Source organism: Leopardus geoffroyi, chromosome B2, assembly GCF_018350155.1.
Source record: "Leopardus geoffroyi isolate Oge1 chromosome B2, O.geoffroyi_Oge1_pat1.0, whole genome shotgun sequence".
In the NCBI taxonomy this organism is placed as follows: domain Eukaryota; kingdom Metazoa; phylum Chordata; class Mammalia; order Carnivora; family Felidae; genus Leopardus; species Leopardus geoffroyi.
The window spans coordinates 132,149,322-132,169,736 of NC_059332.1; the positions used below are offsets into that span (position 1 = coordinate 132,149,322).

The 20,415-nt window shown below is 37.6% G+C and overlaps 1 protein-coding gene across 6 annotated transcripts in view; it reads left to right on the forward strand.

Moving 5' to 3' along the window:
- Nucleotides 1-20,415, forward strand: part of GRM1 (glutamate metabotropic receptor 1) — a 429,332-nt gene that overhangs the window by 371,988 nt on the left and 36,929 nt on the right. For all 6 annotated transcript variants that reach the window (XM_045499937.1, XM_045499938.1, XM_045499940.1 and 3 more), the window contains exons 7-8: nucleotides 7,102-7,228; nucleotides 17,694-18,624. In XM_045499937.1, the coding sequence (XP_045355893.1) occupies nucleotides 7,102-7,228; nucleotides 17,694-18,624 (1,058 nt within the window). The remainder of the gene's footprint in view (nucleotides 1-7,101; nucleotides 7,229-17,693; nucleotides 18,625-20,415) is intronic.

The window sequence follows — 20,415 nt, forward strand, 5'->3', positions numbered from 1 at the left end:
AAAAGAAGACAAAATGCTTTGTGTGTGTGTGTCTTCTTGTGCATGTGAAAACATGAATACCATAGTCCCTCTGGATGAGGAGGAAGCTGTAAGCACTGGTCATAATGAGAAATTCTGTAGAATTATTAATTTATCCATAGCTACTTTGAGTAATATCTACATCTTCACCTCTTGTATGTTGACCAGACTCTGTTTACTGAAGTTGTTGGTGATCACCTTAGCTTCAGACCCAGCCTATCGCCACTTTTGGGCAGATAGCACCTGATAGGTGCTGCTGCTAAATGACATGATATTGGGCAGGGGCAGTGGCAGACCCATTTGCTTTTGTAAGTAAACATTTATTGAAGTATAACATACGTACAGAAAAATAGAGAAGGAAGTATGAGTATGCAGCGTACCAACTCTGTTCTAGCTGTTCCCTCTGCCTAGAATACTCTTCCACTGGATATATTCAGGGCTTATACCCTTTCCTTCTCTCAAGTCTTCACTCAAATGGCAATATCTTAGTGATGCCTTATCTAATCACCAAATGCAAGATTGCGATTCCTTATTCCAGGCACCCCCCTATCTAGGACCACCATGAGGCAAATGAGGTGCCTAGTGCCCAGGATTTAGGGAGGCACTCACTCTCGAGGTTGTGCAAGTGCAGGGTACATACTTACACAACACTGAGGGTGGGTGTCTCTTTAAATTTGGTCCCTAGGTGCTACACTTGCCTCACCTTGGTCCCTGCCCTGCACCCTATTCCTCTTTCTCCCTTTAGTTTTCTCAAAACCCTTCTCTAGAATAATAGCTCCTCCTCAGGATGGGGATATTATCTGTTTTATTCACTGACTATGTCTAGCCTTGACATGGTGCCTGGCACATTATATGCACTTTAAACGCATGTTGTAAGAGAATGAGTGAGTAATTGAATATATATGTTCTGCATAAGCATTTCATTCCTCTATCAGTACACTTAACACATTATGTTAGATTTTGAGCTCCTTAACACCAACAATTGGGTTCTTCAATAATTTATCCCATGCATAGCACCATGTCTGACACACTGGGCCACTAAACAAAGGTTGATTAATTGAATATATATCTACCAGGCTCTGAGATATAATTTTGTTTCTCCACATAACATGTCATCGCCTTAGCAGCCATTGTTACACTAGGAGGGCCTGCCTTTTGAAAATAACTGCAGATAACAAGACTGAGATTTGCACAAGATACCAATCCCTTCTGCAACGGCTTCCTCATCTACAGAACGCACGTAATTAACTCCACTGCATTGAGTGGCTATGAAGGGTTAGTGTAATTCTGTACAGAGGTCCTAGCAAAAAACCTGACTTTATATATGTCCATTCTTGTGATGATTTTAAGATTTTATTTATTTTGAGAGACAGACAGACAGACAGAGAACAGAGAATCCCAAGCAGGTTCTGCACTGTTAGCACAGACCTGATGCGGGGCTCAAACTCATGGACTGTGAGATCGTGACCTGAGCCAAAATCAAGAGGCAGATGTTTAACCGACTGAGCCACCTTGGTGCCCCATTCTTGTGATGATGTTATATTCCCATGCCATTTTTATTATATTTTCCGTATAACAAATTGCAATGTAGGGATTTTATTTGATATTTTGTATTTACTTTTTGTAGGGTTTTCATCCCTTACTCTTCTTTTCCTTTGTTTGAATTCATTTCTGTTTCTTCTGTTTATGTCATAGTCTATATTATTTTCCCCTTTTCATCCGTCTACATTATTGAGAAATTAATATGGGCCAAGAATTATACTAGTGATGCAGATGGGCTGGCTCTGAGGATCCAGGGGAAGGTCCCACAAGACCAGCCAAAAGGGCCCTTGACTTCACACAGGATAGAAACCAAACACCAGCAAGAGAAAGTGGAAGAATTTATTAAATAGCCTGAGTGACAGAGAATAGCAGACGGAGTGTCGGGGAGACTTGAAAAGGAAAGGAGAATGAGTCTCATCATTGCTTGGGGTTAGGGGTTCATATTAGAAAAGGGTCTAAAGTACATGTTTCTTCAGGAATCCAGGGTAGAGTCCATTCAAAGGTGAGTATGAGGTGTACAATAGGTATTATTCCATACATTACTGAAGGTAGGAGTATTGATGCCAGTATCAGCCAAGGTTTGTTTGCAGTTAGTGTCCTGGAACATGTTTGGAATTTGGCTCTTCTTAGGTGGTATCAGGTATTTGGGGCCTAGGACAAATTTCAGAGAATGATTAACTTTCTTACTTTCCCCTTGAAGTGAGAACATAGCTTCATTGGCTTATTCAGAGGCAAAATATGGAACATGAATAAATGGGGCCTGGTAGAAAAACAGCAGAGATGGAACTTTTCTTTTTTAAAAAAAATATTTGTTTGTTTGTTTGTTTATTTATTTTGAGAGAGAGAGAGAGACAGCACAAGCAGAGGAGGGGCAGAGAAAGAGGTTGAGAGAGAATCCCAAAAAGCCTCCACACCATGAGCACAGAGCCCAATGCCAGGCTCCATGTCACGAACCGTGAGCTCATGACCTGAGCTTAACCAAGAGTCAGATGCTTAACTAGATGCTAAACTAACTGAGCCACCCAGGTGCCCCAAGATGGAGCGTTTCTAACATGGAGTCCCTTCAGCTTTAGTACCTCACTAGTACAGGGAATGCAAAGGAAGCTCAACCATGGCCCATTCCTTTGAGGAACTCAGTGTAGCTGGAGAAAAACATCAGCCATTAAGTTGATTGGGGGGCAGGGTTAGCTCTTCTCTCTTGTAGCTGATTCTCCTCCAGTCCTGATTAGAGTAGACTCAATTTCTTTATTCTGTTTAGTCTTTTAGGCAGTTCTCTTCTGAGGAAAATTTTCTCTGTTTCCTTTGATTCACAGTTACCTTTCCTTCATTATTTTCTCTTGATGCTATTTATTTTCTTACGTTCTTTTTCTAAATAAAACCTTAATTTAAAAAATCCATTTCACGTTACTTCAGAAACTGAGTCACAGAATGAACACTTGCTTTCCTATTGCATAAATCTTTTAAGACTCCTCCAGTGTGTATGTAATTGAATAATGGCATTGCGTGTACCAGCAGGTCACCTAGTCTCACTAGCAATCAACAGCACTGTGTACGCAGGATCTAGAAAGAATCAAAGCAGGCTCGTGGCCTTAGTAAGCCTTGGTCCTTCAAGGGCAGTTTCAGTAAAATATCAAAACTGTTGTTGTGACTCAGATCTATCATAAAAAGTATTTTCTGTGACAAAAGTGAAAAAATACTTTATTCAGTTATTGGGTGTATACTACAGTAGTCTCCTCTTGTTTGTGGGGAATATAATCCAGGACACCTCCCTCCCTATGGATGGCTGAAATCCCAAATAGTACCAAACCCATAATATATGCTATGTTTTTTCCTAGACTTATATACCTATGATAAGGTTTAATTTATAAATTAGGCACAGTAAGAGATTAACAAAAGCAACTAATAATGATGCCACTGTACATGCGAAAGAAATATTAGTAAGCCTGACTCATATAAAAAAACAAAATATACAAATAATCAGTAATATGATTTTGATTTGAATATCTGAAGGAGATTTGAACATAAATTAGAGACAACAATATTTTAAAAAACTGTACCTAAATGAAACATATCTACCATATAGATATGAAAAAAGCTAGCGGACAAAATCTAACTTGTAGTAATGAAATGCCAACTATATTTTAGCTCTTAGAGAATTGTAAATAAGGCCCTGTTTGAAAGGATTTACTGCTCCAGAAATACTGTCTGAAGCTTGTAATGTTGTACCTACCCTTGAGAGTATTGACACAGATGGACTTTGGACTTGTGGAGAAAGGTGACATTCTAAATGGGAGATTATGTTCATTCTTTATGAAAATGTATTTATTTGTTTGCTATATGGTTCCACGTGAGAGCCATGGGTTAACACACACCTATAAACACGCACACGCACACGCACACACATTCTGTCTTCTTTATCTCTCTTTCTTTAAACTGTATTCTCTAGGTTACTCCTTGCACGAAGCAAGTCAGATGAAACACAAATTTGATGATGTTTCTAGTCTACTTGAAACCTCCCTCCAAAACAAACAAACAAAAACAGAGTTATGTGGACATTAATGAGGACACAATGAGGAGTTGGCACAGAGGCTCTGTCCTCATTTGACAGACTTATGTAAGAAATTATTAACAAAGTTAAGGGCAGAAGCAAGGACCAGGGACTAAGTGAATGCCTGACTAAAGAGCTTATGTTGCAAAGGTATTGGGGTTGGGAGGCACTAAACTTCTTTGAGTGCCCTAATTGTATGTTTTAAAAAGATTCAAGTCACCACCCACTGACCACCTACTGTGTGTTTTTGGTACATATCTATCCCTTGATGACAATGATCTGAAAACAATGAGCTGGCTTGGTCCCTTCTCTTGAGGAGCCCACTGGCCATTCCCGTGATCTAGGAAGCTCTGCGTGTTAAGAAATTAGAGAAAGAAGTAAGAAGTAAGAGTAAGAAGTAAGTAAGCGCAAGAAGAAATTAGAGCATGTTGTATAATTAAAAGACAGGGCCCAGAATTCAAGTGTAAAGTGTTAAAATCTCAGTCTAGAGGGGTGACTGAGAGATGGAAAAGACAAATCAGATATTATAGACATTGTATGCCAAAAGTACACATACTTGGTGGCAGAATAAAGAAGACATAAAAAAAAAACTGCACGTGAGCAGCTTCATTTTTTATTATTAATAAATAATGATATAATTGTGTTTTATAATTTTATAATGATATAATTACATAATTTTATAATATTTGTATAATTATAATTTTATAATTGTTAATTATATAATTGATTATATACCTTTATATAATTATATAATTAATAGTAAAGGTATAAGTTAATCATTTATTCATTCATTTATTCAACCATTTAAAACCTAATTTTAAAGACTTTCCAAGAGTCACTCATAGGATCTACCTTCACTAGTCATCCTGAATAAATAAATTTGCTTAGCATTATCACGTTTTGAATTTGTCAAATTAGTAGCATTAATTTTATAGTGAGAGAAAAACACAAAGCTGACTGAAGTCATACAGTATTTTGTGATGGCTTTTACTATACTTTTTATACCAACTAAAATAAGAAAGTAGTATTCATTTATTGAATTTTTCTCATATATCACTTAAAAAATTATTATCTAGAATGTAAATTTTCCATGCTTATTTTGAAGTTGGGGCTAGTTTTTGAAAAGACTTAATCTAATTCTACTTTCTAAAGTCATTTGAAAGTAAAAGAAGAAAAAGAAAACATTTTACATATTCTGAAAATATACTGTTATTTGATATTTTATATGTAATTCTAAGATAAATATATAAATTTCGACCTGCTCTGTGAGAAGATAATTTTATTTTCACAAAAGCTAGAGTTTGTATTATTTTAAGGTATGGCAATATTTACAATTTAATTCCTGATTTTACATATGAAAACATTTAGTAATATTTACTGTATTAGGGAAGAACTTTTGCTTCTAGCCATGAAAGAGTAATGGAGTCCAGACTGCCTTTTGCTGTAAACAACTAGAAAACTTGACATAATATATGAAATAACTGTGTTCAGACATTGGAAAACGGTGCATGACCTTGATTCCAGGGAAGTGTAGGCAAACAAACAAGATGAACCCAAAAGTCACTAAGGCTTTATGCCTGGAGGCAATTCCCTGATTGTTGTGCAATGAAAGAGAATACAGAGCTTGGAGACCTTGTTAATTTAAGAAGACAGAAATCAAGATTTAGGAAGGCCAAGGCAGCGAGAATTTGTACTGCAGTGTAAGGGAGAGGAGATCTATTCAGAAAGAGTCCCAGAGATTAACACACAGGTTCCCTTGAATATTTGGCCAAACACCGATCTGCATATGAGTAGGGTAGAATTCAAAAAGTCCAGGTAGAAAACAATTACTGGGGAGCTGGAATCCCTGAGCTTACACAGACCCAGGAATTGTCTCATTTTTCACAAGCCAGAGTGGACATACCTTGTTGAATACACAAGGAATTAAGTAGAAACCCCAGGTGATTACACTTTAATATGAGGCTTAATTATTTCTAGAGCAGACAATCTTCTAGACTTATCCTAAAAGATTAAAAACAAGGCTCAAACTGAGCCACGAGTAGTTTAACTGCGCCAGAACAAAGACCAATGATTAATTCTTCAGGGAAAAACATCCAGGACTCTACGCCTTATGTACACAATGTCCAACATCTATCTGATCAAAATATTTATATCCAGCCACATCAATGATTATACTAAATGTAAATGTATGAAACACTTCAATGAAAGGCAGAAGTTCTCAGACTGGAGATGAAAGCAAGATCTAATTATGTGCTGTTTACAAAAAACTCACTTTAAATGCAGTGTGTTTTGACTTTTTTTTTATTATGCCAAGTGAAATTTGCTTACCAAACAAATTGAAAATGGGAGAAAGTTTAAACTACTCCAATAATAAATGATTCTGTGTAATTTATGATTCATTGTAATTTTGGGCTAAAAATAATTTTTCTTCCAACAATTTATGTGATCTTTTAAATTCACTAGAGCAAGTCACAAGGCCAATAACAGGGTTTACTTTCTTAGCCATCATTCTGTTTTTATGTGTATAAAGTTGCTCATATGTTCATAGTTACAAAATTCATTTAAAAATCCTCAGATTTTATGAATAAATAAGGTTTTATTACGTAAGAAATTTGTGGCTAAACATTGCTCTTTCAGAGAAGAAAAATTTATTTTTATTTTTCTGAGAACAATTAATACAGATGAATATAAATAATAAAATTTAGCTGTTTCATTTTTGTAACACTAAAAAATATAATGTCATCAATTCCCTTTATGAAAGAAATTATTTTTGAAAAGCCTCCAAACCCAGCATGGAATGAACTGAAATTCACATCTGAACTCGAAGATAATCAGGCCTATTCGAATGCATGTACTTAACGTTCCTCAGCATATAGGATATTTTGAAGAGTTACTCTTTTTTTTATTGTAGTATGAAAATAAGTCCTTATATGAAATAGAAGACTTTCTGGAGAGACCATCTTTAAGGCGTATGAATTATCTCTGTGTTACAGGTCATACGGAAAGGAGAAGTAAGTTGCTGCTGGATTTGCACAGCCTGCAAAGAGAATGAATACGTGCAAGATGAATTCACCTGCAAAGCCTGTGACTTAGGGTGGTGGCCCAGTGCAGATTTAACAGGTAGGAGCTGCCTCACTTTAGATCTTGTCACTGACTATGGGCTTTCCCAATGTGCTCATTGTTTAAAATATGAACATGCAGTTCGTGCCTTTTTCAATGTTTATTTACAGTGTGGACTTAAAAATTTTTTTTTAATGTTTATTTTTGAGAGAGAGGGAGAGAGAGAGAGATGGAGAGAGAGAAAGAGAGAGAGAGAGACAGAGAGAGAGAGAAAGCATGAACTGTGGAGGGGCAGAGAGAGAGGGAGACACAGAATCTGAAACAGGCTCCAGGCTCTGAGCTGTCAGCACAGAGCCCAACGTGGGGCTCAAATCCATGAAATGCGAGATCATGAACTAAGCCAAAATCGGACGCTTAACCGACTGAGCCACCCATGGGCCCCTAAAGTGTGCATTTTTTAATGCTCATGTCAAAGAGCACAGAGAAGCCGCTTATAACTTTTCCAAGATTTATATTGTAAGGCAAGTTCATTTAAATATTTATTTATTTATTTATTTAATATTTATTTAAATATAAATAAAAGTGTATTAAAGGGACATTCTGGTATACCAGCTATTTTCTGTTTTTCTTTTTTTTTTTTTTTTTAATTTTTTTTTCAACGTTTATTTATTTTTGGGACAGAGAGAGACAGAGTATGAACGGGGGAGGGGCAGAGAGAGAGGGAGACACAGAATCGGAAACAGGCTCCAGGCTCTGAGCCATCAGCCCAGAGCCTGACACGGGGCTCGAACTCACGGACCGCAAGATCATGACCTGGCTGAAGTCGGACGCTTAACCGACTGTGCCACCCAGGCGCCCCTATTTTCTGTTTTTCTTTTCAATTTTTTTTTAAAAGATATTACTAGTCACCTGCATGTATATTAGCAAACATTTCTTGAACATCTATGTGTGAGGTAGTATTCTTTTGCTTTAAATTTGTCTTGCTTTATTATTTTATTTTGCTTAAAACTTATCAGGGAAGAAACATGTAAAAAATAATCTAAGATTGTTTTAATGTAGCAGAGATATTAAGAAAGTACATAAAACTTGTGAGGCAGATAAGAAGATGAGAGGAATTCCAGACAGAAAGTAGAAGATGGGAAAAATGAAGGCATATAACACGTGTGGGGAAAACCACAAGTGTGTGAGGCTTGTTGGTAGACACAAGGACCTAGCAGAGGTCAGAAGCGAGACTGGACAAGAATGCTGGAGGTGGATAGTAACAATCTTCTGCATGACCTTTTCCTAAGGGTTTGGACTGTGGCTTTAAGCACAGGAAAAACACGGAAGGATTTAAAGTAGCAAATAACAGGGGCTCCTGAGTGGCTTACTCAGTTAAGCGTCTGACTTCGGTCCAGGTCATGATTTAATGGTTAATTAGTTCAAGCCCCGCTTCAGGCTCTGTGCTTACAGTTTGTAGTCTGGAGCCTGCATCGGATTCTCTGTCTCCTTCTCTTTCCACCCCTCTCCCATTCATGCTCTGTCTCTCAAAAATAAATAAATGCTAAAAAAAAAAAAATTTAATAAAAAAAATAATAAAGTAGCAAATAACATCATGATATCTGTGTCCCCGAAAGATGCTCCTGGTGGTAGTATAAGGAGTGTAGTGATATTGGATGAAAAACAGAAACTAGGAAGCTATTGTATTGGTCCAAGTGAGTAATTTCAAAGGCTGTAGACTAGGGCAGCTGCAGCAGAAACAGAGAGGAATATATGAATGCAAGAAAGGATTTATTAGTAAAGTCAATGGGAATCATATCATATGGATGGATTATCAGTTTGTAAGTTGCATTAGAGAAATGTTAAAATATACAAGTTTTGTTTTCTGTGGACCCTGGTATGAACTCACACATGAGATGTGTTTCACAAATACCTTTCAGAAATTTTAGGAGTAATAGAGCCATGGAAGCTGCCATCTGAGTACACAGAGATTTTTGTCACCTGAGTAATCTCATCCCTCCTTTTAGAGGGGGAAGCTGAGGCCCAGAGGGGTGTACTTGTGTGCCCAAGGTCACGAAACTAGCTAGAAGCCGAGGTCAGTTCCCTGGGTCTTGATCCTCTGCCTCCCTGGGTGTTGTTGAAAATCATTAGGGAGGGTAACATTCCTGATTGTTTTTTTAATTTTTTATCTGTTCCCAAATAAGAATAGCAACTAAGAAATTGTATGGCTTACTCAAAACACACCAAAACTGGCTGGGTAAATAGAACCAGGTCACATAATGAAAATTTTACTTATTTAGTAAAGTACCTTGTAAAATGTTAATCTTGTTAGAAAAAGTTAAACTAAAATGAGTGTCAGAAAGCCTTTAGAAATTGTTTAGTACAAAGACCTTCTTTAAAGAAAGGGAAATTGGATTAGAATATTTTTGAAGGTACAATCTGTATCTCACTCATATTTTTATTCTGTAGCTGAAAATTGTTATTCAACTTTATTATGCCTAAAAACTCCCCAGGAAATACCCACTTCCAGAGAATCCCATTCACTGGTTCTCAGATGGGACCCAGCAGATTCTAAGGTGCCTGGTTCCTGTCCCATCCCTTTAGAAACATTACTCTCTGGCTCATAGTCTAGTGTCTTGAACATCATAGCTGCCTCATAAATGTCCTATTGAGAGAAATAGAAAGAAGAAGGGGCTCACCTAAGTTCATCCTGGTCAGTGTGTTTGGTTAATAGAGAATCCACTATGAGAATCCAGTGTTTTTATCCCTGGGTCTAACTTATCTCATGGTTGCATGCAATGGAATGGCTTGGAAAAGCTTTTCCAACCACTTTTGGCCAACAAGGCTTCTCTCCCACTCGTGCTGTGCCTCTGTTCACATCTTTATCCTCCTCCATATAGTGTGTGCTTCATGCTGGGTCTTTTTATCTCAAGTCAGCCCTCTCTGCTATTTGACGGAGACTGCAGCTGACTAGGAAGAGGCTCGGAGACAAACCTAGCCTTTCTCTGGTTCATCTTAGAAGTCAGAAGTTCTGGCTTGGAGGTATAAGAATTTTTCTTTTATCTACCTTTTCTTGGGCTTCCCCCAACTTTTCCTACTGCTCCATTTTCACTTTGGGGCTTATTTCATACATGATAAAGAACGTCTATCCTATTTTAAAACGTTAAAATACAAAGAAACTTTTTAAAAAGATCTAATACGTTATCATAATGGAACTCAAAGTCATATATTTTATTCCCTAGAGATCTTCCATTGTGGGTATATTTTTGGCCTACTGCAAAATGATCATCACCATTGAATTAAGGCTCTTTGAGTTAGTAGCGCATAAAAAAATATCCTCCTTGACTGCACATAGATATTTAATGTGATTATCTTTCTAAAACAGTTAGTCTAGGGGCGCCTGGGTGGCGCGGTCGGTTAAGCATCCAACTTCAGCCAGGTCACGATCTCGCAGTCCGTGGGTTCGAGCCCCACGTCAGGCTCTGGGCTGATGGCTCAGAGCCTGGAGCCTGTTTCCGATTCTGTGTCTCCCTCTCTCTCTGCCCCTCCCCCGTTCATGCTCTGTCTCTCTCTGTCCCAAAAATAAATAAACGTTGAAAAAAAAAAAAAAAAACAGTCTATCATCCATCATATGTGTAAAGGTCACTTTAGTTGAGCCGAGCAACAAATCAGGCTGCCCTTTTCTAATAGCAATAGATTTGTTTATTTTGCAAATATATATATGTATATATATGTGTGTGGGTGTGTGTATATATATTAATATAATGTATATAATATATACATAAGATATGTGTGTGTGGGTGTGTGTATACACACACCCACACACACATATCTTATGTTTAGGATCTTTCAGAATACACATCTTTGATGTTAATTTATACTTAGTTTTCATGACACCTGTCATTTCTGGATTCCTTTCAGCCTTACACATGAATGGAAAATGAGGTCTTATTTGGAGGCATGTCAGGCTCAGAACAAGGGTGCAGCACATGGCAGTGTCTTATTGGTTGTTGCCATGGTAGCAGTAGTTGTGAAAAGAGAAAACCCACAGGCGGAGAATACCAAAATTCAGTAGAAATACTCAGAGGAGTAAATGCATTGCCTTTAAGTAGGTGTTTTGTTTTCACAGGTGGATCTTCTTTTGACTGAATTTTAGTTAATATAAAAGAATGAGAAATCATTCTTCTTTAGGAAATGGTGTTTTTTACTGAAGGTGGACTTTGTTTATATGCATAAAATCATTTTACAAGATAGCTACTCTCCCTATATTTTCCAAAAACTCTAATATTAATGAATAAAAACATGTTTATAAGTGAGTTTTATTTTCATTAGAATATGTTGTTTTTTTGGCTCTAAAGAAAAAAATGGTACATTTCTTAAAGGAAGCACTTTCTGTAGCACTTTCGTTCATAAGTTTTTCATATTTTCTTCTTGGAAAATGCACATTTTAATTCAGCACTTAAATTTCACACTTATTTCTTAAGATGCATAAACAGAGATCTCTTCTGACACGATATAAAACTTGACAGTAGTTTAACAATTCACGAACCAATTATATGTAATCTGATGCTACTTATTTCTGTTCAAAAGTCAAACAGGATGAGAGGATTCTTCAGAAAGCCAGACTACACTAAATTTTATCATTAAAAATAGAAAATATTAAGCTATAGAAATTAATTAGTTTTTACCATTTTTGTCCATCCCAACAGTTACTGTGACCTCTTACACTATCTACTCATTTACTTAATTTTATATACACCACCTGCTTTGTGCCAGGCATTTTTTGGAGAAACTAGAAACATATAGGTTTATATAAGTTTATATCATGGGGAGGAATTTCATATGAAATGTGAGCATATAAGCAATCAAGTAGAAGTCTACAACAGGAGTATGTACAAAATGTCATATGAACACAGAGTAAAAAAAGCAATTATTTTCCCCTGGCAAGACAAGAGGCTTCATAGAGAAGGGGATATTTGAGTTGAACATTAGCTATGAAATAGAATTTTTCCTTGTAGGTAATTGATATTAATGTGATACCATTAAAGAAAGCATTTTGACAAAGCTTTATTAATTATGAAGCATTATTGTAACTGTTATTAAATGTCCCAAGACATTTTAAATAGAATAAATGTGGACTTTCTTTATTTCTTCGGTTATATTAAATTGGTATTAACCTAATTGGGAAGAAGTCCAGTATTAAATTATAGCTTCCTCCTATGCAGTTGGATCTTACAAGTGAACCAAAATTTGTCTAAAAATTAGGAGTAACTTCCTTTCCCTCAGATCAGTAATTCTTGGATTTTGGTCAGTAATTTGTAGTCTGCTTGAAGGAAAATGGATCTGTCTAATGGCTCTGGATTCTCTGGGATAACTGTAACCACAGACACTGCCAAGACCTTAAGTTCTTGAGGCTTTAGATACAGGATGCACAACTCACATAATGGCTTCTGCTTTTAGATGCTGGGGGTCAGGCAGGGCCACTGGATGAAGGTAACTCCTATCCCTTCCAGTCTTAGGATACCTAAACACACGTGGGGATTGGACAACTCTTCTCTTTAAGCCTCAAAACAGGACCAAAAAAGTCTATTACATATCACATCACTTATATGGACAATATGGATATTACAGCTAAGTCTCTCAAGGAATCAAAGCTAATGCTTCTCAAATTTAAGATGTCTAAAAAAATAAAAGAAGAAGGAAAGGAAAGAAGAAAAAGGAGGAGAAAACATGTTTAAGAAGCTGGTTCGAAATATAAACAGTCAGTCCCAATCCTCAAGTGATTCTGTTTTGGGGGGCTCTGGGTTGACCTTGAAAGGTCTGGTTTCCCCATAGGAAAAAGACCCTAGGACCTTCACAAGAAATAAAGCAACCACGGTAGAGTTGTAGGTACATTGTTTTGGCGTGTTGTTGACAAAATGCTACTGTTTCAGCACAGAATACTTATATCTCCTTCTAGCATAAGCATATTTTTCTTCACTTGTGTCCACTACACTGTGTAGAATAGGCTTAGTGTATAGCTAGGTTTGGAATGATTCTGTGATTACTTGTGCAGATGCCTGAGTACTGGTTTTTCACTCTCGGCTACATTAAGGGGACTGATATTTATGATACGCAGTTTAGAGAGTGAAGCTCCACTTGGTGACAACCAAAACCAGTTTGTTTACCAATGGATTTCAGCTGACTCATTAGATAGACAGACTTGGCTGTATGACTTAAAGATCATAAAAAGACTTCACTGGGAACTTCTGCCTTGAGCTCTCATTTCAAAGGTGATGTGTACCCTTGTGGGAGTAAGGATCTTAGAGGGCTTGCACCTGGATCTCCCTTTGCCCCTTGGCGCTTACCTGCACTGTCTTTCTCTTAGTATATTATACCTTTTGCCCTTAAGTAAAAACATTATATAAGTATGTTCTGTGAATCTTCTCAGTCCTTTCAAGCATCTGAACTTGTGCAATCTTTGCATATAAAAATAGTATCGTTATTGGAAAAGTTAATGTAACATACCTACCAATAGCTTGATATAATTGAATTATTGTGTTAATGATTTTTTAGTAAAGCATAGAGTCTGGCAAATACTTATTACCAGTAAGGAGAACATTAAAGACAAACTCAGATGTGAATAGCTTCAAATCAGTGAAGAAGAAAAGTATGAATAAGAAAGAGTATGCAAAGGAAAGTATGATATATGTAAGAATCTTCTTCAGATGATCTTGCACAGAAGACCATTGTGTAGTCATCAGCTTGCTATAAGCTTCTTCAATTAACGGTCAATTTCCATGTGCCTTCAACTTCTGGAGACTCTCTGAAGAACCTCAGATTAAATCACTAAGGGGTGTAAACTTCAACAATATTAAGGTTCCTTTTTCATTTGTCTGGGAGTTGGAAATGAGGACAGAATTGCACAGTTTAAATTCATGAATAAGTGTTCCAATGAAAAGGTTCCCGTATCACTAGATTGGTCAGTGGGAACACGTTAACTAAGACCACAGAATCTAATATTTTAGCCTTTGTAAGTATTGTGGCTTTTCAACAGAATGCTTCAACGCACCAGCAAAATAAATACACTATTTAAGCTAGTACATATTCATAAACCATGGAGGGAGAAGACTATACAATTCCTTTGGAGCAACTCAAAAGTTCTCCTGCAATTGTTTCAGTCAATGCCTCCACCTTTACAATTTGTCCTAATTAATTTAATTATAAATGAAGCATGAACTGGCCACATCTGCCATCCTGGAAATGTTTTCCCAATAGTATTTAATTTTATAGCAAATTTGTCCCTACTGAAATGAATTATTTCATTTGTTCCATCAGGATTTTATCCAATGCCTGGTAGATATTTTATCTGGTACGATCAAACACCCATTCTGGTTTTGTCAGTTATTTATCTTCATGAATCTTACAACGTAATAATTGAATTTCTGGAATTTTTATTTAAGAACTTCTTTTCTGGCCACATTTTGTGATCTATAATTGGATGCTTGAACGTCATATATTTGTTACTAGTAATAAGTTATTTGTTGTTTTATATGAAACTTTTCTGTTAGGATTTTTAGTCAGAGCAGTCTGCTTAGCATGATAATCTCTAAAATATTTCTATTGTATTTCTAAAGTGTTTTCATAGTATCCATAACTTTTGCAGTACCTTTTTTACTGTGAGCCTTTGACGATGAGCAATGGTTCTTTGATATATGCTCTGCTGTTGAGTTCATATGTCTAGATCATGGTGTATCATTTTCATGTTTACACAAAAAAAGAAGAGTCATGATAATCTAGGTACATATGATAATCTGTATTTTTTTGTGCTCTGTCAACAATCCATCTTCCTATTTCTGTGAAGTCTTTTGTCCTTTTGCAACTAAAGGTATTTCTTGCCTAATTTTTTAAAATTATAGATAATATAGGTATTTTCATGAGTAGAGCAGCTATAATCTGATCATATATAGGGAACCATAGTACATCTTGTCTAGAAGTAAATCCTAGATTAAATATGTGGGTTTTATGTCACAGAGAATAATGTATCCTTCCAATAATAATCTCAAAATACTAGTTGTTAGTTGTGGGTCCAGGCATAGGATTGTTAAAGGTTTTCACCATTCCTGTGGTTTTATTAAACCAATATATCTGATGTTCTATTAATAGCGAGATTATGGGGGGACATAAAGACACCTATATCAATAAGAAAGACATATTGCTTCCCTTGGGAGCTCAGAGGAAGGACAAGGAGTTTTTGGGTGCCTGTGTTTCCCATGGGATTAAGTCATTGGACAGACTTTAGATAGATGTCCTTCTGAATTTTAGCTAATGTGGGACATTGGTTCTTTAAATCACATATCCGTTTGAAGTATCTATAGGCTTCCTTCTCTACAGTTTCACAAATCATACAGAATAGAGGCTCTTTTAGTTGTTTTACCTAAAGATCCATAACTATATTGATTTCTAGCTTATTTACTTTTTAAGTCTATCTGGAAATGTCCAGTCACATATTGGGTATTTTCTAAGTTGATAATTTTACATTTTCTCCGTTTGATTCCCCCAATTCAGGACTAAGCCCGTTTATAAAATGAGAAGATATAGTCTTTCTTGTCAGGTGTTGAGTCTACCCCAGAATTGTTTGAAGATGTCATAAAGCCTATCTTTATCTTTATTTAGTTTATACTTCTGCATCTTTGTTGAAAGAAAGGCTTTCAAAACTGCCTTATGTAATGCATTTTCTATTTCTATTTTTTAAACTTTACACCACTAGGTTATTTAAATCTTCTCTTTTCTAAATGGCTGCTTTTAAACATTTTCCTCCATGAGGCTAACAATTAGTTGAATTAACTCATATATATCTGTAGTGTAGGACAGTAAGTGTCTAATAAAAATCCTGAATTCTGCAGAAAATATTATGCCGATATCCCTGAAGTTTAGGAAAATCATTAATTATAGCTCTTAATTTGGCTCTAGACCAGGGTTTTAATTCAACGTCCATAGATCTGACTTGTGTTCTACAAATTTAAAATGTGGTATTCTTTTTCTGATGAAAGCGCTGAGGACAGACTAGCTTATTTACAAAACCAGGTAAAGTTGCATAGAAAAAGGGATGGAATGAGGGCTAGCTTTCAGAAGGTTACAAGGGCTTTGACAAAGACTACATTGGAATTTAAATTTTATTTAGCAAGCTCAGTATGCCAATCAAAAGAGTGGAGTATTGACTATTCAGTATTTTATCTCCTAATTTGTCCCCAGCCCCTTTTACGTATTGTAATTCATTGGATGTGTCATCTCAAAAGTTCCGCATAATAGTCATTGTTATTCTAAATTATCTACCTAATCATTTTCTAAAGTTTATCAAGGAAATGAGAAGATTTGGGATTAAAAATGTGACTTTTTAGAGAAAGCAGACGTTCTCCAGGAAGATGCTTAAACTCTGGCATAGACAGGCCCCTGATTCACGAAAGTGCCCCCTCCCCCTCCCCCCAGCTATGATCAGAGTGTGTACTTGTGAATGGCTGGCACTTGTTTGTTTGTTGCAATGAGTCTGTTCCTTCTTGGGTGATTATCAGACGCACAGGTTGACACTGACTGAAGGCTTGCAGAAACCATGTCCTTGAGGGGAGCTGCAGTTGATTGAACAGGAGTAAAACAGGTTCTGGTGGCTTCTGCTCCCATGGCTGCAGAACAAGGAGTGTTTTCTTAAAGTTGTGGGCTTTTTTTTTATTCTCACAATTTGGGAATACTGGCCCAAACTAAACACAAAGTTCAGTGAAGGGGTTGTCTCCAGGACCTGACAAATTTCTTTCTCTCTGCAAAATCTCTGCAAAACAGACTTTATTCTCCATCTGAGGAAAAAGATAAGCCAGGTATTTAGGAACACAGTGCTGTCTCTCCTTTCAAGAGATTTGTGATGGGAGATTCCATTCTTCCTTGGTACCTCCAGTAGAGGCTGATAACTCAAAGGCCCTCAGATGCCACAGATGGGTTATACATAATTCAAGGGGTGAGACAAAGTGAGTAATATGTAATAAATGGGAGAATGCAGATTCTTCTAAAGAATTCAGATAAAATTTATGTTTAAAACACTCTGCTGGTCAAGATAGTTCTTGTCTGTGAGCTGGACTTACCTCTGGACAGTTATGTGAAAATAAACACGTTGTTAATTTATTGCTTACTAGCTTATTCTAGTACATTATTACCATTTAACCTTCCCTGGAAACACAGTTTAGCTTCCTTCTTTTTCTTTCTTTTTCTGAAAGTGTAGAACGAAGTTCCACCCACGGAGTGGCATCCATTTATAAAGCTGGTGTTGGGAGAACAGATTATTTTTATAGGCTCTAACATGTCACATTAGGCTTATGACGAGATCAGGTTTGAGAACATGATTGTCCAGACAAGCCAATAGTGTATATTTACTTCTGTAATAGTGAGACATTTTCACACGTAATTAAAATAACGCGAATCATGGAAGATGTGAACATAGCTGTGCTTTCTGTAGCTGGTAAGCGATGCTATTATTGATCAGCAGAAATCTTGAATTTTAAAGCTATTTTTCTCGTTACAGGCTGTGAACCTATTCCTGTGCGCTATCTTGAGTGGAGCAACATAGAATCCATCATAGCCATCGCCTTTTCCTGCCTGGGCATACTTGTCACCTTATTTGTTACTCTTATCTTTGTGCTGTACCGGGACACACCAGTTGTCAAGTCCTCCAGTCGGGAGCTCTGCTACATTATCCTAGCTGGCATCTTCCTCGGTTACGTGTGCCCTTTTACTCTCATTGCCAAACCCACCACCACATCCTGCTACCTCCAGCGCCTTCTGGTTGGCCTCTCCTCTGCCATGTGCTACTCTGCTTTAGTGACCAAAACCAACCGAATTGCACGCATCCTCGCTGGCAGCAAAAAGAAGATCTGCACCCGGAAGCCCAGGTTCATGAGTGCCTGGGCCCAGGTGATCATCGCCTCAATTCTGATTAGCGTGCAGCTAACCCTGGTGGTAACCCTGATCATCATGGAGCCCCCCATGCCCATTCTGTCCTACCCAAGTATCAAGGAAGTCTACCTTATCTGCAATACCAGCAACCTGGGTGTGGTGGCCCCTCTGGGCTACAATGGACTCCTCATCATGAGCTGTACCTATTATGCCTTCAAGACCCGCAATGTGCCCGCCAACTTCAATGAGGCCAAATATATTGCCTTCACCATGTACACCACCTGCATCATCTGGCTGGCTTTTGTGCCCATTTACTTTGGGAGCAACTACAAGATCATCACCACCTGCTTTGCAGTGAGCCTCAGTGTAACGGTGGCCCTGGGGTGCATGTTCACTCCCAAGATGTACATCATTATTGCCAAGCCCGAGAGGAATGTCCGCAGTGCCTTCACCACCTCTGACGTAGTCCGCATGCATGTTGGTGATGGCAAGCTGCCCTGCCGCTCCAACACGTTCCTCAACATTTTCCGAAGAAAGAAACCAGGTGCAGGGAATGCCAAGTGAGTTATCTGACCCCGCTTTGCCTCCCTCTCTGTCTTTTCTCTTTTCTTCCATTTGAGTAAATCGCGTTCTTCCATTTCCCCAACGGTTTTCATTTCCTTTCTTAATCTTTTCTCTTTCCTCCCCCCCCCCCCCCCCGCCCGCCCAAATGTCATACTCTTCTGCAGTAGGAAATACTAAAGGTCTTTGTTTTCGTTCCTTTGAAAAAGCCAGGAGCATGAAACAACAACCAGCTGAACATACCCTTATTCTTACCTAGAATCTTCAGCGTCTGTTCTGCCAATAATTGTTTCCTTTCACGCGGGTCCTTCCCTGTATGGAGCACGAGCACATCTCTGGGGTCTGGGTTTGAGATGCAAATTCTAGTTCCAATTTTTAGTTTAGAATATGACTGAATAAAGTTTCTGATTTATTTTTATCATGCTGGAGTCTCACCATTACTAACCTGGGTTGGAGAGGAAGGAAATGAAGCCCCTGTGGAAATTTGACTGTTTCAAAATTTGAGTGCAACTAGCAGCGAGTCTTTCCTGAGAGAAGTTTCCTTAAGCAACCCTCCTACCATGCCCCTCTTACTTATTGAGCATGGATGTATAATAAAGATGTTCCATAATGCTACATGAGAATCGAGCTACCTCTACTGCAAGCTCAAGATCAGAATGGTTTGTTTCTGAGCCATAAAGCACCAAAAGAAATAAAAACAAACAGATAAAGGTGAGGAGCTCCAAACTGACATGGATGCTTGAAGTTCTAAAGGTACTTGACCCATCCAAAACCTCCTCTATTTTCCTCATTAGCAGTGTTAATTTTTCTGTTTGAAACAATCCTTTAAAAGTGAGGAATTTTAATACAAGTAATTGTAACATATACATGGTTTTATAACCCGAACAAGTCAGAAGACAAGGGGAATAGGTGTTATTTCCCCCCGCTTTGTAAGGGAGGGAACTCAGCCACTGTGAAATTCTGTGACTCCTAAGTGTAATTCTGTTTAGTTAGCCGTTCTTTGTCTAGGTCTTAACTTGCATGAAATTTCTCATCTTAACACATGTCAAAAAATTGACGTGCCTCTGTGTTTTGTATCTTTACTTGTCAAGCAGTGCCAGGGGCATCTTTTACAGAAATCCTGTAATTGGTTTGAGGACCGGGTGAAGGAGTCTATAGGAAAATATATTTTTTAATCCACAGAATTACTATTATTTCAAATAATAAATAATAATTTTCCAGCATTAAGGGTTAAGGTCATAGTGCATGCCTGATTGTTGCCGTATCAATTTCAAGTTCTGAATAAGATACTGGTCATAAAAGTCACTTAGTCATTTTTTTTCCCTTGCCAGGCATTTCACGCTCGCCAGTACCCCCTCAGGAGCAGGCCCCTAGCAGGGACTCATCAGTAAGCGTGAAGGCAAACCAACAGTGCCATGAAATGAGAAAAGAATAATAGACCATAGCCACAGAATCCAGATGTAAAATGGCGCATAACAATTTTCATTAAGAGGGAAAAAGTGAGAAGAAACGCAAATGAGAAGGGAGAAAACGCTCTTTAAGCTGGAATGTTTGTAGACACTAAAAGATTTCCTTGATTGCATCTCAAATGGCCTTGTGAGGGTTCCATTCGACCACCTACCTTTATGCACGTCCACGTTTCTGACTTTTCTGACTTTATTATGGTTCTTCAGAAACTTTCGTATGATTTTTGGTCATAGTCATTTCTGAAAGCTGTTCTAGCCGTTAAATGAAAGGAGAGACCTATGTGATCAAGACATCTTGTGTTGCTACCCAGGGATATGCGTTTT